Source organism: Xenopus laevis, chromosome 1L, assembly GCF_017654675.1.
Source record: "Xenopus laevis strain J_2021 chromosome 1L, Xenopus_laevis_v10.1, whole genome shotgun sequence".
NCBI classification, from domain to species: Eukaryota; Metazoa; Chordata; class Amphibia; order Anura; family Pipidae; genus Xenopus; species Xenopus laevis.
The window spans coordinates 63,757,470-63,772,406 of record NC_054371.1 but is presented as its reverse complement, the minus strand read 5'-3'; the positions used below and the strand labels follow the sequence as shown (position 1 = coordinate 63,772,406).

General features: G+C 37.3%; 1 protein-coding gene across 5 annotated transcripts in view; it reads right to left on the bottom strand.

Moving 5' to 3' along the window:
- The window catches only part of LOC108699497 (type II inositol 3,4-bisphosphate 4-phosphatase), a 308,688-nt gene that overhangs the window by 16,083 nt on the left and 277,668 nt on the right, over nt 1-14,937 (bottom strand). For all 5 annotated transcript variants that reach the window (XM_041589702.1, XM_018231625.2, XM_041589710.1 and 2 more), the window contains 2 exons: nt 11,602-11,714; nt 4,851-5,005 (listed from right to left, as the gene is read on the bottom strand). In XM_041589702.1, the coding sequence (XP_041445636.1) occupies nt 4,851-5,005; nt 11,602-11,714 (268 nt within the window). The remainder of the gene's footprint in view (nt 1-4,850; nt 5,006-11,601; nt 11,715-14,937) is intronic.

The window sequence follows — 14,937 nt, the reverse complement described above, 5'->3', positions numbered from 1 at the left end:
GAATTGCAGGTGATTTGACCAGTCAAATCACAATGAGACCAATGGACAGTGGCGGATTAAGGACATGTGAGGCCCCTAGGCTACACTTTCCACAGGACCCCCTTATAGGGTAGGGCTTTATTTCGGCATGGTACGCTCCATGTGTTTTTAAAAAAAGCCGACCGCTGTTTAAATACACTAGCAGCTTCAAGCTTAGGCAATGGCACATGACTCTAGCATATTTACGCGGCGAAACAAAAATAACAAAAATTATATCACTGTGTCTGCAGAAATTATTTCACTGTCTGCAGGCTACAAAAATTATTTTACTGTTTGCAGAATTTATTTCAGACTGTTTCACTTTTAGGCGCAGGCTAGTTCTGCCACTACAGCTGTTACTGGGCCCAGCTGGGTGCCCCCTGCACCCTCCCTGCTGCTGGCCGACCCAACCCCTCATCTGAAGTTTTTAATTAAAAAAACAAAATTCTCTGCCCACTGGCACAGTGGCACTGACTGCTGCAGGACCAGGGGTGCTATTGCTAGTCTGCTACAGTCCACTACGCTGGCTGGCCTGGCCCCCACCCCCGTGCCTTGCTCTAACTGGCTTGGTGGGTAGCAAGTGGTGACAACTGATGAGTCAAAACGACAAAGAAGGCAGACAGTCAGACTACGTGTCTGCTCTGCCTGAGTCTTTGACCGTGTGTATGCAAAAGTGCGCTGTGCTCAACTCTTTTAAGAATCGGTGCAGACCAGTGACGCCTTCCAAAGAAGATAGTCATCCGGTCAGGCTTGGAGTCGAGATTGGTTGCACTTGCACAGCACTCACGCAGAGAGACGCACTGTCACGCTGCACACGGAACCTGCATGCCTTCAGTTCCTACTGTGCCTTGCTGACGAATATGTTCTCTGACTTCTCCCAGTCACAGGCAGCAAGCGGGGGGGGGGGCGACCTGGACATGGGGGGCCCGACCTGGACCCGGACCCGTGAATTAAAAAAAAAAAATCAGTAAAAAAAACCCATGGGCCCCTACCACCAATGGACCCCTAGGCTATAGCCTAGGCTAGCCAAGGCGTTAATCCGCCCCTGCCAATGGAAAGGGATATTTTTAGACAGAACCTTGAGTCTACATGCAAAAAAATTTGTGAAGGCAAATAATTTATCATCAAAACATATAGTTCATCTAATAATGGAAATGACACCTACATTTCATTACACAACTAATTCAAATATCAAGAAAGAACATGTTACAAGAAAGAATGTGTAAGTAAAGCAATCAGATTGCGCAAAACCTTAGTACAATATCAATATTATGAATCATTTATTATCTTTCCATTAAAAAGCACAGGTTTCAGGTAAATAAAAGTGTGAAGCCAGCTAGGACTAATGAAACAATTTTGAACCAATGTACACATTTTTGCTTTGTGTTTTTGACACCTGCAATAGGAATTGAGAATTCATATAATTGAAACCAAATCCGGCCCTAATAGCCCTTTAGAATATGCCTATAAGGGTCCCTAAACATGTTGGCAACCTATAGTTAATACAAGAGAATATAATACTGAGCAAAAGTCTGTATGAGATCAGTGCACCACAAAGTGATTTTGTATTTAAAGCAAAAAAAAAAATGGTCCCCTATTCTTATCTATTATAGGGACTATCAAAAAAATTGTGACAATGATTTCATTATATAGTGACAATTCATTATATACTGTAGTTAAAAAGGTTTGCATGACTGCATAAGCACATGCAAAATGATAAAGGCAATATATATGTGTATATATATGTTGTAATATCCTATTATGAAAACCTATCTGTTAAAAATCAGTTCCTTCCAGTTTCCACGTCTAGCCTCTACTGATGTGTTATTATCGGTAACCATAAAGTAGGCCATATCTGGATTGATTTTATGTCAAGACTTGTGACAACAAGTGAGCAGCCCTTGTTTATTTTGTAGGAATACTACTGTCAGAAATAAAATGTTTTATATTTCCCAAAAAACAATGCAATATTGTATAAAGTAGTTTAATTTTGGAAACATTTTGGGGATTATTTATCAAAGGTCAAGTTTGTGAGGTTTGTGAGGTTTTGTCTACCTCGAGTAAACTCACAACTCGAATGTTTGCTTATTTATGAAAAAATCCAAATGAAAAAACTTGATTGAATTGAATCGGGGAAAAAACTTAAATCCCTCAAATGTATTTGTTTATAGGCTAAAAAAACTGGAATACATTTATCAGGTTTTTGAGTGCAAACCAACATAGAAAACCTGAAAATCACGACCTCTGCCATTGACTTCTACATGACCTCAACAGGTTTTAGCTGGAGTATTTTCCAATTCGAGCTTTCAGCAGCTTCGGGACATAATAAATCTTGAAAAATTCTAGTTTTTTTTTTACTGAAACTACTCTTGAAAAACTTGAATTTTTCCGGAAAACACAACTTGACCTTTAATATATAACACCCTTTATGTTTTCACAACAGAATCTATCTCCTTGTGCTGACTGTGACAATTGTATGACAATTTCCTTTCAGACAAAAACCAGAAGCCCTATGTTGCATTATGGAATGGTTTCTAGGTATTCCCATAGAATCCCACAAGAGGATTGAAATCCTTTATCTGAATGACTCATTAACATTTACTACATTGCTGCTTGGGATAAGTGTGGCTGATTTAACAATGAAAGAATTAGGGAGGCTTACCTGAGGAAAAGCGAATGGATCCATGTAACTTATAAACTATGTTAAATCTGCTACCATGTAAACAAATAACAGAACTATTAAAGCTAAAATTAAATTGTATGGTATTATAATAAAAGTGAGTAATTACATGATGTCAGTCTGACTTATATTTAGATAAAATAAGATGTGGCTTTCTTTTTCTTTCCCTTCAGTGTCTTTGAAGCTACAAACACATTACTACAGCCATACCAGAATACTACATATTCTGTTTCTACTATTTAGTTCATATGAGCAATTATAATGAATTCTGTTTTTATTCATTTTAGTGTGCTACTCTTTTAGAAGATGATTTTATTTGTTATAAATTATGTCTGCATGCTAGTTGCTGCACCTATTAATCATTAGTCCCTCCAGGTTGCCCTTGTCTGTTGCTTAATGCCACCCATTGTTATTCTGAATACATTTCCTGCCTTCTTTGCATTTCTTACACTTTCATGTAGTTTCCTACTGGCATTTTGATGCCCCTCTGTATTATGTTATGTACTGTACTGTAACCCTTTCCTTTTGCTTTGACCTTCTTATTGATTATTATGTTTTATTTATTCTGGATCTTAACTGTATCTTATAAGCTGCCTTTATATTTACATAGGAGCAGCTACTGTTGAAATAATTCTCCTTGGGGACAGAAACTAATAAACACACCAAAAGAATACAGGGCAAGTAGCATAGTATATTAATCTTGTAAAGAGAAACAATAAACAAGATCACACATTTATCTGGGCAGATTGCCTTGGGTCAAACAAGTCACATATTGTATGATCTGGCCATACTCATGGACTGTCAAATTTCAAGGTTCTGCTTTCTGCTAGAGTGATGGATGGCACACCCATTACTACAAGTCTTTTAATTTCTGCTACCACTATTCTTCTTCTGCCAAGTTGGCTGTCTACATTCAACTTTGCTTTTAACCATCAAGGGCCCTGCTACTGCCATAATTTTGGTACTTTCATGGTTATGGTGACGAATGGAAGACAACTTTTAACACTCCAGATTGGCAATATGAATATTTAGTCATGTCCTTTGAAATATGCAATGCTTCTGCTGTTTTCCAACTTTACTAATGTAATGTTTGGAGCCTTTTCCAATGCTGTGTTGTGGGCTATGATGATACTCTGATTTCCCATTGAGGTCTGGCATGGTGCAGAGAGACTAGCAAATTGCTAATTTGAAAACTGGGCAGCAAACTGGAAAATGAGGTTCAATGTTGATAAATGTAAGGTTATGCACTTTGGCAGAAACAATATTAATACAAGTTATACACTAAATGGCAGTGTGTTGGGAGTTTCCTTAATTGAGAAGTATCTAGGGAGTTTTATAGAAAACAAGTTGTATAATTCCGGACAGTGTCATTCTGTGGCTTCTAAAGCAAATAAAGTTCTGTCTTGCATAAAAAGGGCATTAACGGTATGAAAACATAATTATGCCTCTTTAGAGGTCCCTGGTAAGATCTCACCTTGAGTGGGCAGTGTAGTTTTGGGCTGTGGTCCTTATAAAGGATATAAATGAGCAGGCGAGAGTGCAGAGGCGTGCAAGTAAACTGGTTAAGGGGATGGAAGATTTAAACTTTGAGGGTAGGTTGTCACGGTTGGGGTTGTTTTCTCCGGAGAAAAGACGTTTGCGAGGGGACATGATTACTATGTATAATTACATTAGAGGGCATTATACCTAGACTGCTAGTGGGAGATCTATTTTTATCTATTGTTATGTTTTGGAAGCCAAGGATGAGTAGAGTATAACAATGCTTTATTAGCAGGTTCATGCAGCCATTACACTTCAACAGTATCTTCAACTGTAATACTTTTAAGCAGTATAGAAAGTACTATGTATACACAGTATAACCCTTGTGCAAAGTGACACCTACAGGCCCTTTGTATAAATACCACAACTGGCAACTGAGAGTTGTTGGAAATTAAACTTTGGAAGGATGACCATCTGCTGAAGAATTCTGCTAAACACATATCTATTCTCACTGATCACAAGAACCCATTAGACTCAACCCAAGCCCCCTGGATTCAAGATAGTATGTTCCATAATTGAAATTTGTAAAAAGAGTTTGGATGGGATGGAGGTGTGATGCAGCTAAATGATTGCTTTCTCTAGCCATATTCTTTCAAACTTCTTTTAAACATACCTCCTCATGCAGTCAAGGGCCCGGACAAAGAAGTCCTTGTGTAGGTCATGTTCATCTCTTAATATCTGGCACTGCTCCAAGGTCACCGACATTGAGGTCCTGTCTTTGGCACTTTTACAGCATGTGAAACGAACCCCATTCATTTTACGGCATATCTGAGAGTATAAAAGAGTGTCAAATTAGAAATAATGGCTGACACAAAGAATTATATTCTGTAACCAGTAAAATAGAGGAGCATCGCCCATATCAGAAGTCTAAATATTTGTCACTGCCCACCAGTAAAGATGGGCGAATTTATTTGGCAGGTGTGAATTTCCACATTTCATCGACAGGCGAATGAATTTCTAAAATCAAAAGCTTTTTTTGACACCAGTGACAATTAATAGACGCGCGTTGACTTTAATGTCAGAATTGTCACTGGCATCAGAATTGTTGCCAGCATCGGAATTGTCACCTGTGTCAAAAAAATTGACGCCGGAGTCAAAATTCGCGGTTCACTAATTTTACGCCGTTTCACGAATTTCGCGGGAAATTCTCAGATTTTTTGGCGAAGCTAAAACGGGAGAAATTCACCCATCACTACCCATCAGTGTTTTTTAAAATTACTGTAGAGTGTCAGGGAGCATGCACAAAGAAAGTTACATTTTCAGGGGAAAAAAAAGAAGGGGTGAGAGCATCTTTATACAGTATATTCCTTAAATTAGTGTTTCTCTTTTCAGAGGTCAAGTAGCAAAATTATCTTTGTTACCCAGAAATTTACTTAGAACCAGATTTGCACCTTGTTTTAGTGTATGTTCTATTATTAATCTTATTTAAAGGACATCATGAGAACCTACTTTAAATATCATGAGAACTCAGTTTTGGTCATGAATCCCTGTCTAAAATTCTCTCTTTTTTTTAATTTGTAATAATATTGCTTGCCTAAGGAAATATTTGTTAATGCCACATAAAGGGGCACATTTACTTAGCTCGAATGAAGGATTAGAATAAAAAATACTTTGAATTTCAAAGTATTTTTTTGGTTACTTGGACCATCGTATTGGCTACTTTGACCTTCGACTACGACTTCGAATTGAACGATTCGAACTCAAAACCGTTCGACTATTCGACCATTCGATAGTCGAAGTACTGTCTCATGAAAAAAAACTTTGACCACTACTTCATCACCTAAAACCTACCGAGCACCAATGTTAGCCTATGGGGAATCGTTTGATTCGAAGGATTTAATCGTTCGATCTAACAATTTTTCCTTTGGTCGTTCGATCGAAGGAAATGCGGTAAATCCTTCAACTTCGAAGGATTTTACTTTAACGGTCGAATATCGATGGTTAATTAACCCTCGATATTCGACCAATAGTAAATGTGCCCCAAAATGTACAAGGTCATTTATGGAACACAGAAGGTATGTTGTCTGTGCCACGCCAGATATTTTTAGTGCAACCAAATCAGCATTTACCAATTTGAGCATTGACACTATTCGTACAAATTCATGATATTTATAGCAAATAGGAAGCACAGGTTCTTGACACGCCTACCCTTAAAGGTTCAAACAGTTTAGCTCAGACATTGTTAAAAATAATTTTTCAAAATTATATTTCCACCATTAGTGCTGAGCAGTCACATACATTATGAAATAAGAAGATTACTGCAAGAAAAATCATGTTCAGTAATTTCAATGTTAATTACAGGGAGCTAATTTGAATTCTTATTAAAAGATTGCATTTAGTGTTATATTCTAAAACATAAATAGTCCCTTGGAATGGAAATTATGCTCTGAACTGTACCAAAGCAGTGAACTTTCTGGTTCCTTGGATAACTACACTCTTTTTTAGAAAATTATGATTAGTACATACACAAGCCAAACATATGTAGCATAGAAATACTATGCTGGCACAATTTTAGATAGTGTTACATATTCTGATTTTCAAGCTATAAACAAAATATTGCTTTATGCACCTTCCCTTGGGTTTTAGTAGGTTAGTATAGTTTAACACCATGAGTTTTAATAGGTTAGTATGGTAGCTAGGTAACTTGGCTGGAGAATTTGAATCCGATTTGGTGGTTTTCTATTTTTGTGATTTTTTTGCTGTATCCCACCTGGGCATATTTTCCATTTTTTTTAAAGGTTTTTATTTTTGCATTTTGCATTTGCATGTTAACAACAACAAGTATGAAATATGATTTTCCGTACATCAGTATACAAGTGCATTAATCAGGTGCCTCACTATTCATATACAAGTACAAGTGGTAATGGGTTCAAGTCTCGCCATACTAGGTCATATCTGGGGGCATGTTTAGTGAATATGAATAAAAGCTTGGAGAAAAAGGAAAATAAAAAACACCCAAGGCATTGTGTGAATTAAAGTCTTAGGGCAGCAAATTTCTGGGGAGGACTATTTTCTGCTAAAATGTTTCTGTAGCCAGGTAAGCAGTTCAGTCAATTGTATAAATTGTTGAGTTTTAGTAGATTTTGATTTCCGAATAGATATTTGTCTCTTTATCTGGAAAAATTTAGACAATACTTGCATTATACTTTTACTTTAGCTACTATGGAAACATGTGGAATGGTAACATATTTTAGAGTCCTGCGCGGGTCCATTTTTTGGGACCCGAACCCGACCCCGCAACCTGCAATCCGCAACCCGCACCCGCAACCCGCATTCTTACCCGATTGGACCCGCAACCCGACCCGACCCGCAAGTACCTTCTCTGCAACCCGGACCCGCGACCCGCTGACCATCAAGAATCAGGAAGTGCTGTCATTATAAACCGGAAGTGACATCATCGGAAGTAGATATGATCAGAAAAAAGGGAGTAAACCCGGAAGTGCTGTCATTGTGTACCGGAAATGACATCATCGGAAGTGGGCGTGACCAGAAAAAAGGAGCAAATATTTATATTGAGAAGATCCGCAGCCCGACCCGCAACCCGCAAACCCGCAGAACCGCCGACCCGCGGGTATACCCGCACCTTGAACTTCAACGAAAAACCCGCATGGTACTGCAGGTTTTTGCGGGTAACCCGCGGGTACCCACGGGTACCCGACCCGCTGCAGGACTCTAACATATTTGCTACTGGAATGAGGCATATTGGAATCAGTTGTCAGTCAAGTTCTAAAGTTATGCCAACTAATATGTTAAACATAATTCAGAAATGTCATGGCCTTAACTATCTACTCAGCTATGCCATGGCTATATTTCAGTGCAATTCATTCGTATCTGTTTATTTTTGAGATTTTATTCTTAACAGAAGTTATTTATTGTTGAAGCAAGTGCCTTCATTTTCTGCCAGTACTGTAGAGTTTTCCCCATTGAGTCTGAACTCTAGAAGGTCAGTTTCTGTAAAGAATGCAATCTGTGTTGTCCAGTTTACATGAGGACTGAAGGCTTTGTATAAAATGGAACGGGCTGCTGACTCTGTGGGGCACTTTATTAAAGATTACTAACAACTTCAGTCTCCTATTTGATGCCAGTTCTACAGGTCAGTCTAAAGGCAATGTTTTATCTTTATGGTTTGAGCTCTATACATCACAAAAGCTGTTTGTTTAGCACAGCAACATTTGAACTATCAAACAAACTACATCAAAACAGGCCAGTAGAATCAGAGAGACAACTTAGGGTTAGTTATTTTTTCACCGTAACCTATTGAATTGCTATGCAAGACAAGCTATGATGCAAACGTTGACATTCGTAGCAGTGTGCTGGGCAAGCATGGAGTGTTGAAATACAGAATTCCCTTTTTTCTGAACAAAAATGATTTATGATCATGTAGCAATGTCAAAAAAATGTATGGAAACATCCACAATCATTAAAACTTATTTCTTGCAAATCTTGTACAGATTATGGTTGGATTGCTCTTCAGCTCCATGTCCAAAATGGTTGCATCGATAGCTGTTGCATAGGAAGACGCATCAGCGTGGTTATGTAACTGTGTCAGCATGTGACACCATCTCCCCATGCTTGGTATGAAAATTCTAAATAAACATACGCCAAAGACCTGGGTTTAATGCCTGAATATAGGTCTCTCTCTCTGTAAAGTTCCTGGGTATGTTTAAATTACTATTTTGGCTTGATCTCCTGGTTCCTGATTTTCTGCTTGAATTCTGACTACTTTTTTTCTGCCTGCCTCTTTCCTGAATATGAATTTGAGCTCTCTTAAAGTAGAATTAAAACCCCACAGTCAAAAGTCCCCACTGGCCCCCTCCCCGCCTTCCCCCTGCACAGTGTTACAGCAGAATTGTGTCCCATTTAGAAATACTGACCGCACATGCAGGACAGTGCAGCGGAGCACAGGGGGGCCATTTTAGTCACTCTCAGCTTCTTCATTAAGCGAGCGCCGACATGTCTATGCGCATGTGCATTTGGAGCCTGAAAGCTCCGCAAATTACCGAATGGCAAGAATAGGATCTGTGCGGTCAATATTTCTAATGAGCCACAATTCTGCTTTCAGTGCAGAACGGAGGCGGGGAGGGGGCCCATGTGGGGCTTTTGACTGTGGGGGCTTAGTTCTCCTTTAGCCCCTTGGATACTGCAAATCAGACTTTTTGAATTCTGCTTCCTCATTGTTCCTGACAACCTATTAAGGCCATTGTCGGGCCTTGACAATTTGTTACTTTATGGCATTATTTTTAAAAGAAAAGCAACCTAACAATGGGATTTTTTTTTTTTTAACCAGAAATGCTTTTGTATATTCACAAAGTCAGACCCTTTAAGGAAGCCATTATAGTATGCGGATTGTGCCATAATGAATCTGTGTGGTGCATATCACTTGTTGGGTACAGGTATGTGGTTTTTAAACACAGAGCAAACTACAGGTAACATGAGTGTATAACAGAGAAGATTAATAACACTGATGGCACTGCATATAATAATTTATATTTGGGGACCCTGTTCTTGAGGATGATTAACTTGGGTATTAAAAGAAAGCTATATCCCCAAACAATGTAGGTCTCTATAAAAATGTATTGCATAACACAGCTCATATGTAAAACCCTGCTTCACGTAAATAAACAATTTTCATTATAATATATTTTTTAGTTGTTTGTGCCAATTGGTAATCCTAAATAGAAAATTACCATTTTAAGAACTAAGGGCCACCCCCTGGGATCCTATGATTTACGGTGCACAGAAACAAACTATACATGTTCGATCACATGAGCTACTTAACGGACAGAGTTCTGTCTTTTGCTTCCACACTAGTTCCTGTTACAGTTAGAGCTGTAGTATTTCTGGTCAGGTGATCTCTGAGGGATCACAGAGAATATAAAAAAATGGTGGTTCAAGGTAAGAGATGTAAAAGGGCAATATTTACTTAAATATATATTCCAGGTTGGTAAGATTCTTTAATATGCCACTTAATATGATATGAAATATCTTTTGCTTAAGTATTCATTTTGGGAATATAATTTTCCTGCAACCATATCAATGTATTGATATATATCGCATTCTCTATGATTGACTTTGTTAAGGTTCTGTAACTCACTCTCATTACCAGGACACGGAAGAGTTACAGAAACCAATATCCATCCTGGTGTTTATATCCTGGTAGAACCACTCCCTAGCAAAGTAATCACACCTTGGTTATTTTTAGCAGAGTTAACAGGTAAACACATTCTTCTTACAGTATGGTACAGGTTAAACTACAAATGGGGTGATTTAAAGACCCCTTATTTACTAGGGAGACTACAATATATTATATATTAATTGATATATTTTGTAATCACATTTGAGCACTCCTGCATGGACTAAAAAATGGGGTTCAAACCCCCTAATGTAGTTTGTTCCTGAATACACTAATATACCAAATATACATAAGATGACTAGTTTGTACTGTGCACCCCCAAATTGAGAAAGTTATTCAGTTTCAAGAGCTTAACTGCACATTAGCAAACCCACTCAAATGACTTTTATAAAAGTGATTTGTAATTGTATATATATATTATGTCAAGTTAGTCAAGGTCAAATTAGTTAATTACATTGCATATTAATGTTTGTAGCACTACTGGCACTTTTCAAACATCCAAATAATTGAGAAGTGAAAATGAAAAACTGTTTCTGTGTCTGCAAATAACTTTTAAACTAAGCATCTCAGACAAAACACAAACATATCTATATAATTAATTTGACAGCCCATTTATCTTAAAAAGTAAATTCGTGTTCATTAGAGGTGACATGCTCCTTTTAACATTTGGTTTGGTTACAGTGATCTTTGTTAATAGAACAGGAATATAATCTCCTATTTATAATGTGTGGGACCTGGTATTTTAACATCAAGTACAATGTACCATGTTATTATTATATGGGACAAGTCAAATCAGGCAAAAATTATTTATCTGGTGTTTTTTTGAGGGGTGGGTTTCTAAATAATAGATTCAATACCCATGCCTAAAATGTAAAATAAATATAAATTGTAGTGCTCTGGTTCTACACTTAGGTGAGTATTTATTAACATTACAGACAGACATCACCGGTGATGTTGCCCATAGCAACCAATCAGCAATTCAAATTGAACAGTCATCTACAAGTTAGAAAACAAAAGCAAAGATCCAATTGTTAGCTATGGACACCATCACTGGGGATTAAAAAATTACCCCTAAAGAACCTCCTCCACAAAGCACAAGAGTAATAAATATTATAATTATGTTAAGTAAATCCATTTTCCCAGTACTTCTCTCATATATGTTACACATGGGTTCAGGCACAGTTATAATTGCCTTTAAAGGAACTATGGCCATTTTTAAAATCAGACTTACTGTAGCTGCCAACCACATGATTTCTACATTCTTCCTCTTTTTGGCTTGTGTATTTTGGTGTAGGTTTTCAAGGAGCTCCTTCAAGTCACTCTGGTCCTGCATTAACTGTGGACCTAAGAAAAATGAATGCAAATTATAATTCCTCTGCCCTTGTTTTAGTCATTTTTTTCAGATTCATTCAACTGCTTGTTCATTTCATATGTCTTTCTCTCTATCATGTACAGTATATACTCACTACAAATAGGAAGAATGCACTTTGCTGTCAATAAATACAATCAATACTCAAACCACCCCACATGAAAATATGAAAAAAAGGTCTTTCTTCCAAAAATTAAGCAAAATAATAATATATTATAGATGCTGAACTGTAGTTAAAAGTGGTATAGTATTTAAAGAAAGCAAACAGAAGTGCTGAATTACACTAGCATATTTAATCATAGCACTCAATCATAATTCGTTTTATCAGTCAACTACAAGATAAAATGTGCATGTAAAAACTGGTTGCTACGGACAATTGGTAGAATTTAGTGCCTATGCTATAAAGTCAACGTAATATTAGCCATAGGTGCAAATACTTTAATCATGACTATGTAATAACAAAATGCAAATGTAAATATACACAAAAAAACCCAAAACACAATATATATCAATTCATAAAATATCAGTCGATACTTTTAATAACAGTTCATAAAATTAATTACCTGGGAGCACCACGGTGTATGATTTCTCCTCTGTGTGCATCACGTTTAGGAAAAGTACCCCGGACAAAATTTCATAGTCAAACTTGTATGCAGCAATACAGAGCACCACAGGAATGAAGTAGAGTATTATAATAAAAATCCAAATATTTATTAATCCATTAAAAACAGCACATCATGGTAGGAACATTTAAAGAACCATAGGCTTAGCGCGTTTCATGGCTATCCAGCCACTTTCTCAAAAGATAGCCAAGAAACGCGTTAAGCCTATGGTTCTGTAAATGTTCCTATCATGATGTGCTGTTTTTAATGGATTAATACATTTTTGGATTTTTATTATAATACTCGACTTCATTCCTGTGGTGCTCCATGTTTCTGCATACAGGATACTTTTAATAACAGCCCAAAACTAAAGAAAAGGTGCTAATAGTTTGAAAAAACAAATAAAAAACTGAAATACACTGTATACTTCTGAAAAAGTCTTGCTGATAATATTGGACTCCTTCCAGTTTCTCCTGATAGTGGCAATATATGGTACACCTACTGTAACTACAAAAACAGGGGTAATTTATGACATGCTAGGCAGGATGTAAAGTGCAAATAAAGGGAACAATGTTTTTGCACTTTGCTACCTGGCACACTACTAAATGTATCTCTACAGGTCACTGTTCTCCACAGATCACAGGCATGAGGTCAACCTCATCAATGCGGGAGCCCTGTATTCAGGAGAGGTATGCTGGGGCACATACGCATCCCTAACCTCAACTTTGGAAGCAACATCGCTGTGCTATGCACCTTGCCCTGGAACACTGCCCCTGCCCCTGTGAATGGCAATGAATAACCCCTATTCCTCATACTAAAAAAAATAGAATAAAACAAACTAAAGCAAACCAAAGAAACTAATGCTTTCAAGATCAATGCTGTTAACAAGTAATGTGAAGAATGGAAGAATTATTTTTACGTATACATCTGAGGTTTTTGGGATGAAGAGTCCTTATAACTTCATCGTTATGCCTGTGCTCTGGGGAAAATGTATTTTGTTGATTTTTTTTGAGTAGCTAACCCCTGGTTCTCTTTGATATTAACACTTCAGGCTATTGTGCAGCATCTGCTTTGCAGTATTTTGTTTCTGTTTAATTTATTTTGTGCATATCTGCAGTTGTTTGATACCCTGCTGTAGGGTTAATGTAGATGCTTACTTGAGTAACACTGTAGGGTATGGAATAGAGATTAAAGCAGAAGTTAAATTAGATGCTTCTGAGATAGTGTGGGTGAGATAAAACCGATATTCACTGTAAGTAAAGGGCGCAATGTTTCTATTTTGATGTGCCTACAGATATATTGCCTGTACATTTAGTGGTCATTTCCTGTTTGGCAGTATAAATACTAAATATTCAATATATTTATTAACAGTCCTGGCTTGGAGAGACGCACCTCTTTTTGGCCCAGATCCGCAGACTCCAAAGGGGCTATGCAATGAATTAGATGGGGTTTTAGAAGATCTCGTGTTTGGGTGTGGAGCATGGTCTTTTTATTTAGAGGCAATATTGGCCTATTATTCCAACTTGTATTGGCATAATATAGTGCACAGCAGTGATTCCCAAACTTTGGGGATATCCCAGCTAAAAGGGCTAAAGTAGTCAGGATGAAATTTGGGAAGAACAATTATTTGATAGATATGTGTTTTCACATATGTTTAATCTTGTTTGCAGGCCCAGACTGGAAATCTGTGGTTTCTGGAAAATGCTAGAGGGGCTGCTGTAAGATGCCATGGACAGTCACTATTTATTGGGTTGGTGGGGGGCTTTTTGGGATTATGTGTATTTAAAATGCCAGGGCTTTTTTGAATTCCAGCCCAAGCCTGTTAATATTGGTTAAGAGAGGCAATGAACTAACATTGGGCATCAAAGTAGCAAACTAAAAAAGCTTGAAAACCCCTGGCTTAGAGGGAACACTGCTCCAAGGCTAATGATAACATCACTTGTAAAAGGTGATAAGGTTTAAAAATTCTTTTTTGTGCAGACTCCTTTACCAGTCTCTTAAGGTGGATGACCACATGTTAAAAGATCAAGTTTTCAGAATTCCATAATCTGGACACTATTTGGACAGGAACATGTTTTACTGATTGATATTACTGGCTGCTGTACTGTTTGCCATTCACTTGAATTATATTTAACCACCGTAAATTGATGAATGAATACCCGCCACCCCTTTTTCTTTCTTTTTTTTTTTTTTTTTAAGTGTGATGAAATATTGTTTATTCTTTCCTCTGTGGCTAATCCTTAAAGCACAAAGGAGTGGGATCTAAGAAAAAGTACATTTTATAAGGAAACGATCAGCCCATAAGGCTTGTTGTTGATATTAAAACATAATGCATGCCTTTATTTATTACACATAAATGGGTTTATAGATACAAGCTATAAACAAGTACTACAGTAGCTGTTTATTCCACTGTTGGTATTGAACTTGCATTTTATTTTACACTTTCTTTTTACTTCATGTCAGGCCTTTAAAACAGCAGTCACGTCTGGCAGACTTTTATTAAAAGTAATGAATCCCGTGGAGCAGAAATGGCCAGTAAATCTTCTTAACATTGTTAGCCAAAGCATTGCAGTATATAGTTATTTATACAAGAACT